The sequence below is a fragment of the Dothidotthia symphoricarpi genome (genome assembly GCF_010015815.1).
Source record: "Dothidotthia symphoricarpi CBS 119687 unplaced genomic scaffold P153scaffold_19, whole genome shotgun sequence".
Lineage (NCBI taxonomy): Eukaryota > Fungi > Ascomycota > Dothideomycetes > Pleosporales > Dothidotthiaceae > Dothidotthia > Dothidotthia symphoricarpi.
Window position 1 is genome coordinate 853,729 of NW_022985026.1, and position 16,896 is coordinate 870,624.

Sequence of the window (16,896 nt, forward strand, 5' to 3'; positions counted from 1 at the left end):
AGGTTTTCTACGTATAGAGATTTGCTACTATAGTAAGAGTAGTAAGATAGTTTAGAATATACCCTTACTAGTAGTAATAGGCAATATTATTATAGAGATAGATAAGCTAATATTATCTATATTAGCCTATCTAGAATATAATAAAGTAAATAGACTATTATTTACTGTGCTTTATAGAATTATAGAGGATTATTAGTTAAGAATATTTAAAGAATTTAACTAAAAAATTACATATCTCTATTTAGTATAGGGTAATAAGGTTATACTTATTAAGAAAGATCTTTATTTCTAGGTTATGTTATAAGAGTTAAGGCTTAAGGGTATTCCTTATATTAAACTCTAAGTATATTTACTATCTTTTATTTTAAATTGCCTAACTTTCTATATAGGTAATCTTACTAGAAGAACCCTCTAATAATAATATAGCTAATATAGATATTATTAGCGTCCCTAGTAATAGTAATAAGGATTAAAATATATATTTAGCTACTTAATTACTACTAAATAGGTTATTCTACTTCTATATTTATATCCTAGTCTATACTAATTACTTATAGGAATACCTACCTACAGTCCTTACTATACTGCGTGCTATTTAACGCTAGCTTAGAAGTTAATTAAGAAAGGGTAAGGATAAGGAAGAGAGTAAAAATATACTTAAAGTATTACCCTTACTTTATAAGCTGCAAAAAAAAGAGTAATAGTCTAGCTATAGTAGATAATATATATATAATATTATATCTAAGTTATAATCTTTTGGCTATAACAGAAGTCTAGTAAGTTATATATTGTCTTTATTAATAATTATTTAGTCTAGGGTTTCCTCTTGCCTAGTTTTATTGCTATAATTGTTTAGTCTTTAAATCTTAATTAAATCTTATATCTAGAACAGTAGATAGGCAGACTTCTATATCTGTTATAATAATATTAATATCTAGTTAAAGTACGTAACAATGTAAAGTTAGTACTTCCTTAGCTCTGTAAGAAGTGCGTACAAGTTTATTAATACAAAGTTTAGGTTTGCTATCTCTAACGCTATTATACTATTATAATTAACGGTATAATTTAGATTACTTTGCGTTGTATTGCTTTGTGTTGTGTTGCTTTGCGTTGTGTCACTTCGCGTTATATTACATCGCCTCTCAATTATTGCCAGGTCTTAGGTTATATGTATACTAAGATAGAATAACTTACTATTAGGTTAGGTTTCAGGCCCCCAGTCTCTTAATGGCTGAGTGGTTGAGCTTTACACAACCTAAGATTAATATGGTGTTAGAGCGGCCAGAGTTTAACCTACGCAACGATCTCTTGCTGATATAAACAACACTTATATTCTTTTTTTGCACCTAACTACTAATCCGCCGGTACGTTGCTTAAATAGGGCTGAGCGAACGGGAAGCCTTGTTCTTAACGTCCTATGGTTGTATGTGGAAGTTAATGGTTGCGGAAATCGTTATCAACGCCTTGCTTCGTACTTGACCCATCGACGGCGTGTCTGATCATATCTGTCAAGGTGTTGTTATGCAAGCTGGTATAGGGTATATGACCAGCCTAGCGATGATCGGTAACGCTATTATGTGTGACACTATTTGAGTGGAGTGAGTGGAGGCGAAAGAGCGATGGTGAGGTCTAGGGTGTGGCAGCAGAGTGAGACGTGGTAATGTCGGTGGGTTGAGCCTCTCGACGATCTCATGCCTTGATTGCTATCTAGTGTAGACAAAGCGTGCTCCGTGATCTCAAAAGACGCAACTCAAGTTATAGGATCTGGCCGTGACTAGCGATGTGATTTCATGATCCAAAAATGGCTGGCAATACGCTATTCTCGGGTGCATGTCAGTTTATTGAAAGAGGTATTTCGGGAGGTTCGTATACAGATTTGTCTAGCGAAAGGTATATCTGGAGGCGGTGTCGACGACGTAGCCTGCATGCTAGGTGCAAAGATTGTGAGATGGAGTTGAAGGGGGGCTAGTGGAGTATATGGGGTTTCTATGAATAGACTTGGTTCCCCCAGGGGTCACACGCGATTGCTAGCGGTTAGCAATTCCATTGGTACCATAAGCGCCCATGCCTCAAGCGTCCCATTGTTAGGTGAGGCGCAGACGGACGCTTGACGGGTTATTCCATCCATGTCGAACGAGAGGGAGTGATAGGGACTAGGTTAAGCTGGGGTGTCAACCGCTTTTGAGACAGAAGCAGGACGATCTCGCAAGGTACCACATGCCAAGTTCGTAAACCAAGTGCAATGACGCAGGGCAGCGTATGCAGAATTGCTTCTTTCGAAGACGTCGCATGTTGGTGTTGGTGATGCTGAGCTCCGAATAAGGCCGCCAGAAATTATTGAATGTGGTGGAACACGGAGGGCGAAGATCGAGCCTGCAATATGGGCAAATACCAACTACTGCATCACCTCCTGCGACCAATTTCAAGTTTTACGTCGCGTCTGGTTCCTGAACGGGTTGGAATTGTAGACTCTCGGGCCTCACCCGCGTCCTACGCAGGGTTCCGCAATTGCGATATTTCGCGGGCAGATCTTACCGTGAAAGGTATGTAAGGAATAGAAGCGACTGCAGGCGAACGGCCTACTGCAGGATGATCGTATCAGGAGGTTATTCGGACGCTGGCCAACGTCAGAACCTTACTCGTCCCGTTGAGATGCATTGGCGGCTGGCTTGACGCAGAGACCACCAACCACATTCACGTGCATGGGTGCCGTCTTTCCAAAGCACGCTTAGGACTGGAGCAGGTCCGGGTGCGGTACCTGATCAGTCATAAAGACGGGCAGCCTGAGCGCTTGCTCGGACTGTATTGCCCAGCGACTTTCATCCCGTCTGGTGGGGTTATCCGAGCGTCTGCGCCGCATCGTCTGGCATCTGTCCACATCACTTTCGCTGTTCTCCTCTTCCATGACCCTCACACTCGCTTGATCTTCTTGTTTCTCTGGTCTCTAGCCCTACTGATAGTACGCGCGGCTGTCGGAGGACCCTTACATGCACTGTTGAGCTCCGCCGCCTGCTCCCCCGCTTAGTACGCCTCGCCCACGCGCCTGTCCTGCACAGCTGAGGGTCCTCGATTACTACAGATTCTGAAACACGTTGGCTCGCACGCTCTCACCTGAGAAGCAACATTGCGTCGTGTCTGACTACCGACAAGGCTCGCCTACTGGACCCTCTATCGACGTCCTCCCCGCACCCGCTCGCGTCTGCCACTTGCAAGTCGCACCTGCCTTCTACCCGTGGCCGCAAACGCCACCCGCTGCCTAAACAAAGGCGACTGCACACGTTACATATGCAGCCCTTCGTCAACGGGTCGTCGTCGAACCCCCAGTTCGCCATGGCGTCCCCCGTCCCCCTCCTCCGACCGCCTGTTCCAGGCGGACGTAACCCCACCGGTGGTCGCGGACCACCACGTCTTGGTCTTTCAATACCCGCGTCGCCGCACGCGAGACCCGTCATGAATGGCGCGGGCGATGCGCCCCCGCAGCTCGCCCGTCCTATGCCACCCCAGCTACGTCTCGCGACGCCCATGGGCTCCAATACCACACCACACGAAGGTCGGCAGCCTCCAAGACTACCCCCGCTGCAGATTGGCACAGGGCTTTCCGCATCCGGATCGAGCGATGCGAGCGCACACTCGAGGTCAGGAAGCTTCAGTGAGATGCAGGCAAACGGGTCATCAGCATCGTCATACCAGGCCGGCTTGAGCTTTCCCAGCCTCGCGCGACCTCACCAAGGGTCAGACCCCATGTCAGCTATATCACAAGCAGCAAGCGAGAATGCTCAATCGATGGAGCGTCAGAACAGCGCACAGCCGCTGCCAGATCTGGAGGCCATGGCGGCAGAGAAGGGACGACCGTTGGAAGTAGACGACCTTGATAATGCAGCATGGATGGCGGCAAGTGCTAAAGGAATGATAGAAGAGCTGGGTAGTCTCGGAGAGGGAGCCGGTGGAGCTGTGACGAAGAGTAAACTCAAGGGTGGAAAGACTGTCTTTGCGCTAAAGGTACATATTCCATGCTCTGCGCCCTGTGCCAGCTAACTCGTCGATACAGATCATCACGACGAACCCCGATCCAGATGTCAAGAAGCAGATTGTGCGGGAGCTGGAGTTCAACAAGAGCTGCGCCAGTGATTACATCTGTCGATACTACGGAGCCTTTGAAGATGCCAGCACAGGCACCATCAGCATTGCAATGGAATTCTGCGAGGGTGGATCACTAGACGCGGTATACCGCGAAGTTAAGCAGCTAGGTGGTCGAACGGGCGAAAAGGTCCTCGGCAAGGTTGCGGAAGGCGGCTTGAATGGATTGACGTACCTCCATTCCCACCGCATCATTCACCGAGATATCAAACCCAGCAATATCCTGCTATGCCGGAACGGTCAGGTCAAGCTGTGTGATTTCGGTGTGTCCGGAGAGTTTGGAACCAAAGGCGATGCCAACACCTTCATTGGCACTTCATACTACATGGCACCCGAGCGCATCACCGGACAAAGCTATACCATCACCAGTGATGTGTGGAGCTTGGGTGTGACTCTGCTCGAAGTCGCACAACATCGGTTCCCCTTCCCAGCAGATGGGACGGAGATGAACCCTCGAGCTGGTATGATCGATCTGCTTACCTATATTGTCCGACAAGAGATTCCCAAACTCAAGGACGAGCCAGCCAACGGCATCAAGTGGTCAGAGAACTTCAAATACTTCATCGAGTGCTGGTAGGTTTGACTGTCTTATGTATGAGTATCTATGCTAATATTTTGTAGTCTTGAGAAAGATTGTCCGCGACGAGCTACTCCCTGGCGCATGCTTGAACACCCATGGATGGTCGAAATGAAATCTAAGAAGGTCAACATGGCCCATTTCCTCAAGCAAGTATGGGACTGGAAAGACTAAACTCGCCATTACAACTCAATACCTTCGAAACAATACGTGTATTTTACCCACTCCAGGGGTCATGTGTTGGAAGTATATGTATGTGGGCTGACAGGATTCTCGTCGACCTGATATGAGGCACAGGGATGCGGAACACGATTTACAATAGGATTGCTCGATGGGGCTGCAGCGCATATTCCAGTTCATTTGATGTTCTGGATATCTATGTGACAGACAAGGGACATCATACGAAATAGGCGAAAGATATGCGGTATGACACTACGAACGGCATTGGCTGGCGTTTGAACTTTGGTTACGATGTTGCACATAGCGACTTGATTGTGGATACAATACTGCGCAATACAACTAGATACATTTCAGTTGAGAGTCTACATCGCGAACGTCGTGACATTGCTAAATGTAAAGTGACGACGACGTGCATGTGAAGGTGGGATGTTTTGAATGGTGCCTGATTTGTTTTAGCGCAAACATTCGGCCCGGCAAATCATCCGTAGTGAGTCGAAGTCCGCATGGAGTCATCGAAACACTGCGCGCTCTTTTTTTCTCGGGACAGTTTTGACAGCGTAGTGAAATTCGGGAGAACGGGAACTCACCGCAACGTTGCTAATCGAGAGCCCGCACCGCACGAGAATCCGCCCACCGCGTACAACGACCCCTCGAATTACCCCACCATACTACACGAAATCGCTTTCGAACATCACAACAGCGCGGAATATACGCCACAATGCCTACCATAGGTGTAGACAAAGCGGCGCTCTTCAAGGAGCTGGGACGCGAATACACTACCGAGGAGTTCGACGAGCTATGCTTTGAGTTCGGTATCGAGTTGGACGAGGACACAAGCCAGAGCACCAAGCCAGAAGACAAGGCACAACCGCCGCAGCTCAAGATTGAGATCCCAGCGAACCGATATGACATGCTATGTTTCGAGGGAATTGCTATGAATCTGAAGGTCTTCCTGGAGCAGCAGAAACTGCCAAAGTGGACGGTGACGGCGCCAAAGGACGGCGAGTTGCAGGTGCTGGAAATCAAGCCGGAGGTAGGACAATCGCTGCCAGGAAGGCATGAACAATACGCGAGAGGCTCTCTCTGACAGCATGCAGACTCAACAAATTCGAGAGCTCTGCTCTGGCGTCATACTGCGCAACATTGACTTCACCCAGGAACGATACGACTCCTTCATTGCGCTACAAGATAAACTCCACGCGAATCTGGCTCGCAATCGGACTTTGGTTTCGATAGGAACACACGATCTTGATAGTGGGTGAAACGTTGGACAGAGTCGGCGGACACAGCTAATAGGAGGCAGCGGTCAAGGGCCCCTTCACATATGAAGCTCTTGCACCAGAGCAGATTGAGTTCATCCCTCTGAACCAGACAAAGAAGATGAACGGCAAGGAGCTCATGGAGTTTTACGACGTATGTTGCCACAGACTGCTCCGGAAAACTGCATGACTGACGCGAAGTAGAAAGACAAACACCTCGGACGCTTCTTACACATCATTCGGGACTCGCCTGTTTATCCTGTCATCTACGACTCGAATCGCACCGTTTTATCGCTGCCTCCGATCATCAACGGTGATCACAGCAAGATTACGCTCAAGACGAAGAATGTCTTCATTGAGATCACTGCGCTTGACAAGACCAAGGTCGAGATCGTGAACCACATGCTCGTCGCCATGTTCGCCGGCTACGCTGAGTCGGTAGAGGCCATCAAGATCATTTCTCCACACAACAACGAGTCCAGAGAATCCCCTGACCTTTCACCGCGCGTCATGCAGGCTGAGGTAGACTACTTGAACCAGGTAACAGGCCTCGACTTATCGCCTGAGGAGATCTCAAAACTCCTTGCGCGCATGGGTCACGACGTATCGCCGTCGAAGTCGGACAAGAATATTCTCGATGTATCAGTCCCAATCACAAGAGCTGATATCCTTCACCAAGCCGACATCATGGAGGACTACGCCATCGCCTACGGCTTCAACAAGCTACCGCGCATATACCCCAACAAGACCTCCGCTGTCTCAGCGCCACTACCGATCAACAAACTTGCCGACATCGTGCGCCTCGAGGCGGCAGCATCAGGGTGGACAGAGGTCATGCCCCTCATCCTTTGCTCACACGAAGAGAACTTTGAGTGGCTGAACCGAAAAGATGACGGCAAGACGGCAGTCAAGCTCGCGAACCCCAAGACCGCGGAGTACCAGCTCGTGCGCACATCCTTGCTACCGGGTCTGCTGAAGACGATCAACTCGAACAAGCACCACTCTGTGCCCATGAAGATCTTCGAAGCCAGCGACGTAGGCTTCATCGACATGTCGGAAGAGAGGAAGAGCAGGAACGAGCGACACTTCGCAGCAGCTGTCATGGGCAAGACGAGTGGGTTCGAGCAGGTGCATGGTCTGCTGGACAGGCTAATGACAATGCTGAGGTCCAAGTTCTTGACAAGAGAAGATGGGTTGAAGAACGAGGAGCTGCAGGGTTACTGGATAGAAGAGGTTGATGGTAGGTTAAGCTATGGGCCGCAAGATGAACGAGGCTAACATACTGCAGACCCGACTTTCCTCCCAGGACATGCGGCGGCTATCAAGCTCAATCTCGGTGGAAAGAACCACACCATTGGTGTGTTTGGCATCCTGCACCCGAGTGTGTTGCAGAAGTTCGAGTTGCCGTAAGTCTTCCTGCGTGTGGTTCTATGTGACAAGACTGACGAGTTGTCTAGATACCCCGTCAGTACAGTCGAGTTCAACCTCGAGGTCTTCTTGTAGTTTCGTCGCGTTACGACGGTGTGTCGCCGCCAAATTCAGCGGAGCAAAAGCATGAGAGGGAGGATAGATGAATACCTAAAGATGACATGAATGATGTATGAATGCATGGCCGACCCAAGAGTACGGTGTTGCACTCTCTCCACTTGCTTCCTTGCAATGATCATCTGATATTTACACAAAGTCCCCGACTTTTGATCACAAGTCTAGTTCTGGAAAGCGAGAATTGATGTTGTGGTCGAGGCAGGTTGTACGATAAAAAGTCAGGTGCAATGGGATAATCTCCGAGGTGCGCTCAGCTCTCATCTCCACACCTCCAGCTCCACGTAACCGGGGAACACAAACAGCCATCGAACGCCACGGTTGATACGAATGCTGAGCGTATGTTTTGCATGTTGAGCAGACATGCTCTGACGCCGCCATCTGGTATTTCGCCTTCACACCAAGAAGTATTGAGGGCCTGGATCTCTTTGGGGGGCTGGCTCAGCTTCTCGCGATTCCTGATTGATGCATACTTTAGGAGATTTATCACAGACGATGCGAGGAGCTTTTTAGCTGCGCGCTCCTGTTTTGAGGGAGTTAGGTGGGTTGCACGGCCACAGCTGTCGCATGTAGTCACGGTCGCTCCTGTATCCTGGCCGTGTTCTCGGGGTGACGATGCCCTCGTGGTTTGGTAGCATACTGGGAATTTGCTATTGGATACTCTTCAACTGCTGGCAATAGGGTATGAATAGCTTGAATTACAAGCAACGGTTACTTTAGCAAGGGCTGAGGCGCGGATAATCACTGTCCGTATTGCCTATGCCAGCCAGCCAGCCATTTTGCTGAAGTACCACCGATATGCATCTGAGCTGTCTGTGCTTCGTGCAAGAAGTCGCTACAACTCGAACATTCTTCGACATTTTGGCCCACAGAACATACAAACCAAAGCATTTGGGAAAACTACGATGATGCAAAGACAAAAACCTTCGCGATAACCCGGCATCTCTGGTGTGTGTGTGTGTACGACTCTTTCAGTATTCGATTTCGGCCACTCTATTGTCAATATTGAATGTAGGAATTCGGCTTCAAGCAAGTCAGCCACTCAAGCTTAGGCTTCAAAGAGTTATCTGTGATCCATGTTCTCATAGGCACAGAGCAAAGTCCTCGGCCGCAGGCTTTGTGGGTGCAAAGATCTTGGAGCCCAACGGCGTCTGTGTAATTACCACCATCCTGACAATCACTTCTCGACTAACCATGTGGTAGCACTGCTCGACCTCAAATTTCTCCGCTGAACTGAACACTCCCCACTGTTATTATATGGACGGACGACAAGCCCTCAGAGTCCATCCCTGCTGGCTGTATCGAGATCAACTCCTCCTCCTCCGTAAGTATGAGTGCGACTATCTCTCGATCAGTCTCCGGATCCACATCTGTTTCGACCAGCTCGGTTTTTGTTTCGCGCTCTTCTCCTTCGTCCAATACTGGCTACAACAACTTGAAGACGTGCAAATCTGGATATGGTGCCTCGACCGCTCTTACTTACAGTAAGCCTTCCAGCAAACCTTTTAACGATAACAAGAAATACGTGTACCCGACTCCATCCAGCTCCACGTATGACGACGACTGGGACAACGCTCAAGTCTCAACCGCTCCCTACCAATCCGGCTACATACTAGCCACCGAAACACAGACTAAGACCAGCGTTCGAACTATTACGCAGCACTTCGGGTACGAAAAACAATGTCTACTCAACTAGGCTACTCTGAGCTATGTCACAATGGAGGTTAAGACACGCACTGTTGCCGTCAATGTGCCGACTATCACCGAGTACGTCGCGGACGTTGTCGCCGTCTGTTCCGCTGGTCTTATCACCAACACTGTCATGACTACTGCGCCCTGCGATGCGGGATGCACTGAGCGTCCGACTGGTGTGCCTCAAGGGTATGCTACCAAGGAAGTCTACTGCTCGGCCTGCGCTACATCTTCGATTGTGGTTGTTACCTATGCCACTACTTCTTCTACCGCTTACGTTGGTAGCCACTTCTCAGCACACCATGTTCTTATAATTTAATGTTGAATATGTTGTGGAATCGAAAACAGCGAGACGATCGCGATCTATCCGAAACTTCGACCGTGAAGATTGGATAAAGGTAACACATGGGACAAAATTTAATCTTAACATTATTGATGGTCATATGTAGTTCCGATAAAAGACAAATAGACCTACGCAGCCATATCATGACAAAATCGTGTGTACCATACAAGCCAAAATCAAAACGCCTGTAAACCATCTCGCCATTTGCGCCTCATGAAAGCAACCTCTTGAACCCTTACAACCTCAACTTTGACCTACACACAACTTTCAATTTCCCTCTTTTCTAAAGCCAGATGATTCGTCGTATTCTTAATCACTATCTTCTCTATCATTCCCTTCCGTGGTGTTGTTCATATCGACGACCTCCGAACTGGGACAGTGGTACTCGATTCCATGGGCGTTGTCGGGTTCGATGTTGTCTTTTGATTGCTAGTAACCTCTTCGATGTCAGACTCATATTCGTCGTCGTCATCGTCAGCGTCTTCCGAGTAGCCGTCTTCGCTCTCAATAATATCAAATGCCCTTCTCTTTCCATATCCGCTTCCAGTCGTCCTCCAACAACCATGAGTTCTCTTCTTGGTGAAGTACTTCTTGAATGTCTTTGCCATTTCGCAGTAGCGCTCGACACCACTCATCCCAGCAGTTATAATATCGAGCTTGCATTGAAGGTGTCCAATCCTCACAGTCCCAATGATGTATGTCAACTCCTGCCTCGATTGAGATGGCTAGAACTTCTTCGAGCGTCTTTGGTAAATGGAGATCCTCCGAGTCGATACGATCGCGAAACACATACATAAGCTGCCCTAGCACAGTCTTACTAGAATACGTGTCAAGATGATTGATTGCTGCGCCCGCATCCAAAATTAGGCGCAACAGACCAGGAAATAGCTCTACAGTCCATGTCCCATTTTGAAAGAGCCTTATGTGTCGTGCGCAGTTGTGACCAAGCTTCTGCAACTGGTTAAGACACCATATCAGATTGGACCGTTGTAAATCTTGAGCGAAGAATAGTAATTTCGTTATCAATAATAAAGCCAAGGTCGAAATAAATGTCGGAGGATCTGAAACCCTCTTGATCATGAAGTCAAGAATCAAGTTGTCTATCCTTCCAGTGTAATCAAGGTCGAAACCAGAGAGTAGACTGTAATCATGGCTATTCTGAGTGAGCACACACACAATGATCTACTCTCGGCAAGACCTACCGAAGATTTGAGATACCGATGCCCTGGCACTCCAGATAATCGAGGATTTCCAACCGGCGGGCAACTGCTGCATACTAGAGTGAATTTTATCAGTGACCACAGAATATAAGTTTGTTATCAAGGTTTAACAAAAGCGGTGGCTTACATATAGACAGAGATTATCGCCTTCCTCATCAAGTACATAAGGAGATATTTTCCCTTCTCGGAGGGCAGTATCGATATCCTCTATGGATCCACTGCAAAAGAGTTCAGAAAAAATCCTGTGACTACCGGATGTCACAGTGAAAACGTTCAGTTGTGCGCATATTGTTGGGCACATTCGATGGTCCAAGGTCCGAAGGAAGTGAATGTTAATAACTGAAACCCGTTGAGGGAGATTGCTTTCGAACGAGATGCTGACTTCTTCCGTGTCTTGCATGTTTTTGTTCTTGTCTGAGCGTTGTGGAACAAGCAAGCTTAGAACACCAGACGGCGTGTTGAAAGACAACGCTGTTTGAGTTCGCTTGGACGACTTGCGCGGCCTCGATCGTTCATTCATTTCGCTCCCCAGCTCATTTGAGTCATCGTAGTCTGGTGTGTTGGTCGCGTTCCGTTTTCTTGGGTTATTCGAAGCTTTGATAACATCTCCGGAATATGACCACTGATCGAATGGAGTGGCAGTTGAGTGCGGGTAACGAGCCGCTTCTTCCTGAGCAGCAGAACCTAAAAGACTCTGCAATTCAGGCTCCAGCCAACGTACGTGTTGTGCTTTCGAGAACAGATCGTCGAAGACTGCCTCGAGTTGTTCTTGGACAGTATAGAGATAAGCCATGATCTTGTCACTTCTTTCACCAACGAAATGGATCTCTCGACCACTCTTTGTTGCTGTCACAGAGTTCTTGGTGAGCGAGATATGGAGCTTCTCAACTTTGGTAGTCAGGTTTGTAATGGCGCTTTGGGTCTTGTGGTGGTTCCTCATCGAAGCTCGATTTCCCCGATCTACCTGTTTCGATACGACAGCTGTTCGTTTGGCGTTCTGTTTCGAGGTTCGAACTAACAAATTCTGACCACATGAAATGTTGGCTTGTGATTGTCGAATCGATGAAATCCGCCGGCCATTGACTTCGAGCTTGGAAGCAAGTGCTTGGTGCTGAACATCGTGTGTGGCTAAAACCTTTCGGTGATGATCATCAAGCCTCGAGGTAAGAGCCTGGTTATGCACGTTTTGAGTTGCTTGTCTCTGGCTATGGTGGTTGTCGAGTGTGGAGACTAATGCTTGCTGGTGGCTATCAAGGGTCGTCGTCATGGTATGAACAATATTGCCCAAGTCGAGACCGACCTTTTGGAACCCTTGCCGAACGTGGCTGACAGTCTCATGATGATCAAGGGCAGATAGTTCTCTACACAAATTGATAGTTAGTGAACTGGTATCGACGAAAGCCTGTAACCACTTCTATATTCCTTGTGCGACAATGAGTAAAGCACGAACATGATTCACACGATTATACTTCTGTGGTCTTTTGGCCACATCATACTCGCTGGAAGAGTGGATAGAACTCACCTGCCGGCAAGTATCAACGCGTTGGCAAGGAGTGTCTTCGAGCGCTCCAGACTCTCCAAAGCCTTATCGATTTTGCGCTCATCCAGGGCGTATTTGATCTTACTCCATGTCTTGTGTGAGCCTTTTTGTTTCGCAAGTAGTTTCCCAAGGCTCTCAAGTTCACGTTTCAAGGCTTTCAAGGCTGATTCAATCGATGCGGTTGGTCCATTGAGTGGTTTGGCATGGTGGTCCAACTTTTGAAAGCACTGCCTTGCAGCTCCAGCCAGGATGGCGGTTTCGTTGATACGTTCGGAGAGTTTGCTGATATTCTCCGGCGCGTCTGCGATGTCATGGAGGAAGCTGTAGAGATCACGGCCTGTCCGTATAACGACGTCGGCTACTCCAACAACTGCGAAAGCGCCAGCTGCTAACTCGAAGGCCCCGGACATTATTGTCAGTAAAACATTGAACGATCAAGCCATAGCAGTGGGTAGCTTGAGACAGAAGAGAGTGTGGTAAAAGAGAAGGCTGAGGAGACGACGAGATGGCAAGAGGGGAAGCGACGATGCACAGCCTCGCCTAGGTTGTGGCAGTGATTCTCAAGCAGCCTTGGGTGAACCTCTGTTGTCACATTTATAGGTCGAACGCCGAGAGTTTGTTTCAGACGTTCACAACTGCGATGAAATCTTCAAACTACTTCATTATTTTGGATTTTTAGCGTATTCATGCTTGTTGCACAAGCAGATAGACGCAACACAGTAAGACTACAGTATAGTAACTCAGTGTAGAAGCTTACACCCAGCCCCTTTATACACAGTAAATATCAGTAAGAGTTCACAATGACAGTAATCAAACTACTTCATAGTGAAGTGGCTTCCACCGCAAATCTCGCCATTCACAGACGCATCTGACTTCCCCGCGAGCGTGCATGAATTCAGCCTTGCAACTTCATATGACACTCTTTAGTCCCAAAGTAGAGCAGATACGCGAAGAAAGCTGAACGACGAGCCATTCAATCGACGATTCATTAGCAAGGCCAGGTGTCGGTGTGTGATGGGCTGAGCAGATATGCAGTATCACGCTCAGGCTGATTTCGAAGGACAAAACGCGAGGCAGCCTCGACACGCGATCAAGAGTTCGCTTCTCTGCCAAATGCTCTGAGATTATATAGAAGGAATATTACAATTACTACATATTGTAGTGAAGGTCTAGTGGGTCACACAGAGATAGGATATACACCATCTAAAACACAGCCACAAAATCTATACCAAGCCCATACACCCATCTAAGTATATCCCCAAAACGCCGCACAATGCCCATATCCAACATTTACGCTCTCACAACCGTACCCTTCCCTCCTCAGGCCGACCACCAAAAAGACTCATGAATCCCTGACTCCTATCCTGCGCTCTACTGCTCCTTCCAGCAACCACCTCATCCTCATCATCACCGCCCATCCACTTCGGTTTCTTGAATGAAAAGTCCGTAGTATCGAGTGTATTTTTGACCTTCGCGCCGAAATTCTCAAAGAAGTTCCCTGTGTCCTCGTCGTCTTCGATGAGCGGCCTGCGACGCTCCGGGCGTGCGCGTTGCGTGCTAGCTTCCGCAATTGGGGCGGGAGGAGTGTCTGAGTAGCTTGCTGCTGGTGGGGAGGTAGAGGTTACTGGGCGTTGCGATAAGCCGAGCACGTTTCCGCTCGCGCCTTGTAACTCGCGCTCGATGAGTGCGCGGCCTTCGCGCCATGAGCCAGTGCCTGCATAACCGCCTTCCGCTGTATCCTCCTCGTCGTCTAGCAAGTCACCGAAACCGCAGATGTTCTTCGCTTTACCGTACAGGCCAAACGTCGTAGCCAGTACGGGAACGAGGATGAATATGGGGAAGAAAGCTGAGAACTCCTTCCCTAGTGGTGACAGATCGATTAACCTTCCCAAGAACTTCTGGAACTGGGTTTGCGTCCAAACGGGTGGATCAGTCAGGGTCAAGAAATTGTAGCTCAGCGGAACAGTCAATTTGGCAACTTGAAGACCGTACCACGTCGCGCTTTCTTGGTATGTGTTGCGTTTGACGAGCGCTCTGCTGCGCCAAGTGACGACTTCGGTGAGCGAGAAGAAGGCGCAAATGCACATGTAGCATAACCACATAGCGGCGATGAGTTGTCCACCGAAACCGATCGAGGAGCGTGACGAGGAGTGGCGAGACATGACGGTGTAGCCGATCAAAGAAAGCTTGTGGCCACCAATTTCTTGGAGTTCACGCACACATTCAGACCACACTATTGCAGTGGACGCGCAGATTGTCAAGACCCAAAGAACGTAGGTGAGCGAGGGGATAACGTGGACGTGCAGGTTGTAGCGCATATACGGTGTGAGAAGCGTCACACGGTCCAGTGGACCTCTTGCTGCGGCGCTGAATTCAAGGCGTTTGCTGGCTTTGGAGTCGAGGATGGCTTGGGTACGGACTGCTTTGCGAACGGTTCTATCCCATTCGTTTTCGAAGCGACATTTGGCGTGGCGCGCTCGTTTCAATTTCCTCGTCAGGTCTGCGAGATATCTCTCTGTGATTACGGGCGGAATTGTCGTTGTCCTTGCATTGCCCACCCTGCTCTCAGGCAAATTGCTCTTCTCGGCCAGCTCATCAATCCACTCTTGAAACTCCCTCGTTGTGGCATTCTTCCTTTGCTTAAGTTGCACAACCTGACCTTCATATCCCTCCAGCTTCTCCAGCGCCTCGGTAAGGTTATCGTGAACCTTGGGCGCCTGACTTTGAATCGATCTTAGGCGATGACTGATGCTCGCATATCTCCTCAAAGTTCTTGGGAATGCCACAAGCCCATGGCCCATAAGGTATATGCCCAGTATAAGACCCCACGTATACGCCAGCGCCATGGCTATACTTTTGAACGTATCCAACTCGAATCCATTGAACCAGATCAGATAAATCGACCCAAACACTGTGCACCCAAGCACAATAAGCCAGTACCGCCCATTGCTCCGCAGCGCATACATCATCCTAGCCTTGGGTTCGCGGTATCCAGAGTCGCAGTACTCGCCCAGCATGGGCAGGATGGCCCATGTCAGCGCAAACGTGAGCCAGTAGATGATGCGCCATGACTTGTACACGACCGTGTCGGAGAGCCATATGCCGCGCGCAGCCTCCGTATCCGTGCCTGCGCTGCTCGCGAGATCGATGGGGAGGAGCACGACGATGCTGGCTGGTAGCGCGATGGCGAGGAAGACGGGGACGGTCACGTAGGCGGGCGTGGTGCGCAGCGGGAGGTAGTAGCGCAGGACGAGCAGGACGAGACCGCATATCGTGAGGAGGGAGAGGATGAAGAAGGCCGTTGAGCCAGCCGCTGAAGACGTCATCATAGGTGGGAGGTGATCATGTATCGCGAACGGTGTTGTGTTGTCGATGGATTGTGAGAGTGTTGAAGATGTTGAGGGCCTGGGCCAGATGTTTCTCTCTCCAGACGAACGATGGTGGAACGTCACGGAATCTCAAACGTCAAAATGTGAGGATGCAAAAGTACTTTTCATGATCTCGCCATAGTCTCTATAGTTACTAAACACCAATAAATGTCCTGTAATCTCTATGCATCAATGAAAACGCGCTCTCTACCTCCTTACAAGACCATGCACAACGCGTCGTCATCCATAACCCACTACCCCCATTTCGCAACGGCAAACACACTCACAATCGCCGACCCAGCTCCGCCACCCAAACCTCTCTAAAAGTGGCAAGCGTTCACCCGCGATTGCATCATCCGCCATATCTCGACGACAGCTGCGGGGCGCGCATACATATTAACCAATCTACCACTCCTCTACCTACCTCTTCCAGCGATTCCAAATCTTCTACAATCTCCCACCTACAAGTACGCCTCCCTCCCTCCCCCCCTCTATCTATCTACCTATCTATCAGCGTCTAACACCCCACCCCCAGTCCCCAAAAAACCGCAACCACGTCGTTCCTGCGCACCTTCTTCACGCGCGCGCCCTCCCCCGCCACAATGTCCGCCACAAAGACAAAAGTCCAGTCCATCATCGACGAGAACGCCGTCGCCGTCTTCTCGAAGTCATACTGCCCTTACTGCCGCCAGGCGAAGCAATTGCTCAGCGACAGCGGCGCCAAGTTCTTCGCCATCGAGCTGGATCAGGTTGGTATGTACACATAAATTTCTGTCGCAATGCAGGGGTGTTGTTATTCGACGGCGCGCGAGTGTCGAACATGGGAAAACAAATGCTAACATGACGTTCACCAGATGATGGATCAGCTATTCAATCTGCCCTTGGCGACTTGACGGGCCAGACCACCGTCCCCAACATCTTCATCGCCCAGCAGCACATTGGCGGAAACTCGGATCTGCAGGGCAAGAAGAAGCAGCTACCTTCGCTGCTCAAGGATGCTGGTGCCATCTAAATCATGGTTCAGATGCGAAGTTATTT

At 49.0% G+C, this 16,896-nt stretch overlaps 6 protein-coding genes across 6 annotated transcripts; 4 read left to right on the forward strand and 2 right to left on the reverse strand.

Annotated features, from left to right (window-relative positions):
* Positions 1 to 3,330: 3,330 nt before the first annotated feature.
* On the forward strand, positions 3,331 to 4,888 carry P153DRAFT_299290 (Pkinase-domain-containing protein; the record flags this gene model as incomplete). Its single annotated transcript, XM_033664268.1, has 3 exons — positions 3,331 to 3,999; positions 4,049 to 4,710; positions 4,759 to 4,888. The coding sequence occupies 3 exons, from the start codon at positions 3,331 to 3,333 to the stop codon at positions 4,886 to 4,888; spliced, it is 1,461 nt and encodes a 486-aa protein (XP_033520302.1).
* A 724-nt stretch (positions 4,889 to 5,612) lies between these two features.
* On the forward strand, positions 5,613 to 7,656 carry P153DRAFT_360213 (phenylalanyl-tRNA synthetase beta chain; the record flags this gene model as incomplete). Its single annotated transcript, XM_033666904.1, has 6 exons — positions 5,613 to 5,927; positions 5,992 to 6,148; positions 6,198 to 6,307; positions 6,358 to 7,393; positions 7,442 to 7,559; positions 7,611 to 7,656. The coding sequence occupies 6 exons, from the start codon at positions 5,613 to 5,615 to the stop codon at positions 7,654 to 7,656; spliced, it is 1,782 nt and encodes a 593-aa protein (XP_033520303.1).
* Positions 7,657 to 9,025: 1,369 nt separating this feature from the next.
* Positions 9,026 to 10,084, forward strand: P153DRAFT_408841 (uncharacterized protein; the record flags this gene model as incomplete). Its single annotated transcript, XM_033672062.1, has 2 exons — positions 9,026 to 9,337; positions 9,392 to 10,084. The coding sequence occupies 2 exons, from the start codon at positions 9,026 to 9,028 to the stop codon at positions 9,704 to 9,706; spliced, it is 627 nt and encodes a 208-aa protein (XP_033520304.1). The 3' UTR covers positions 9,707 to 10,084.
* On the reverse strand, positions 9,808 to 12,950 carry P153DRAFT_348131 (uncharacterized protein). The gene is made up of 4 exons (XM_033666191.1): positions 12,473 to 12,950; positions 11,078 to 12,311; positions 10,933 to 11,006; positions 9,808 to 10,883 (listed from the first exon to the last, which is right to left on the reverse strand). Exons 1-4 carry the CDS (start codon positions 12,898 to 12,900, stop codon positions 10,244 to 10,246), a joined length of 2,376 nt encoding a protein of 791 aa, XP_033520305.1. The 5' UTR covers positions 12,901 to 12,950; the 3' UTR covers positions 9,808 to 10,243.
* Positions 12,951 to 13,664: 714 nt separating this feature from the next.
* On the reverse strand, positions 13,665 to 16,024 carry P153DRAFT_369910 (uncharacterized protein). The gene has a single exon (XM_033668887.1). It carries the CDS (start codon positions 15,817 to 15,819, stop codon positions 13,789 to 13,791), a length of 2,031 nt encoding a protein of 676 aa, XP_033520306.1. The 5' UTR covers positions 15,820 to 16,024; the 3' UTR covers positions 13,665 to 13,788.
* On the forward strand, positions 16,015 to 16,870 carry P153DRAFT_348139 (glutaredoxin; the record flags this gene model as incomplete). Its single annotated transcript, XM_033666192.1, has 3 exons — positions 16,015 to 16,325; positions 16,394 to 16,611; positions 16,713 to 16,870. Exons 2-3 carry the CDS (start codon positions 16,461 to 16,463, stop codon positions 16,868 to 16,870), a joined length of 309 nt encoding a protein of 102 aa, XP_033520307.1. The 5' UTR covers positions 16,015 to 16,325; positions 16,394 to 16,460.
* Between the last annotated feature and the right edge of the window lie 26 nt (positions 16,871 to 16,896).

Bases quoted from the DNA above. Each gene is read 5' to 3' on its own strand.
- P153DRAFT_348131 (XM_033666191.1), bottom strand. From the start codon at position 12,900: ATGTCCGGGGCCTTCGAGTTAGCAGCTGGCGCTTTCGCAGTTGTTGGA. The intron at 12,312-12,472 runs GTGAGTTCTATC...CAATTTGTGTAG, and splicing joins GCGTTGATACTTGCCGGCAG to AGAACTATCTGCCCTTGATC. The intron at 11,007-11,077 runs GTAAGCCACCGC...AATTCACTCTAG, and splicing joins GCGATAATCTCTGTCTATAT to TATGCAGCAGTTGCCCGCCG.
- P153DRAFT_369910 (XM_033668887.1), bottom strand. From the start codon at position 15,819: ATGATGACGTCTTCAGCGGCTGGCTCAACGGCCTTCTTCATCCTCTCC.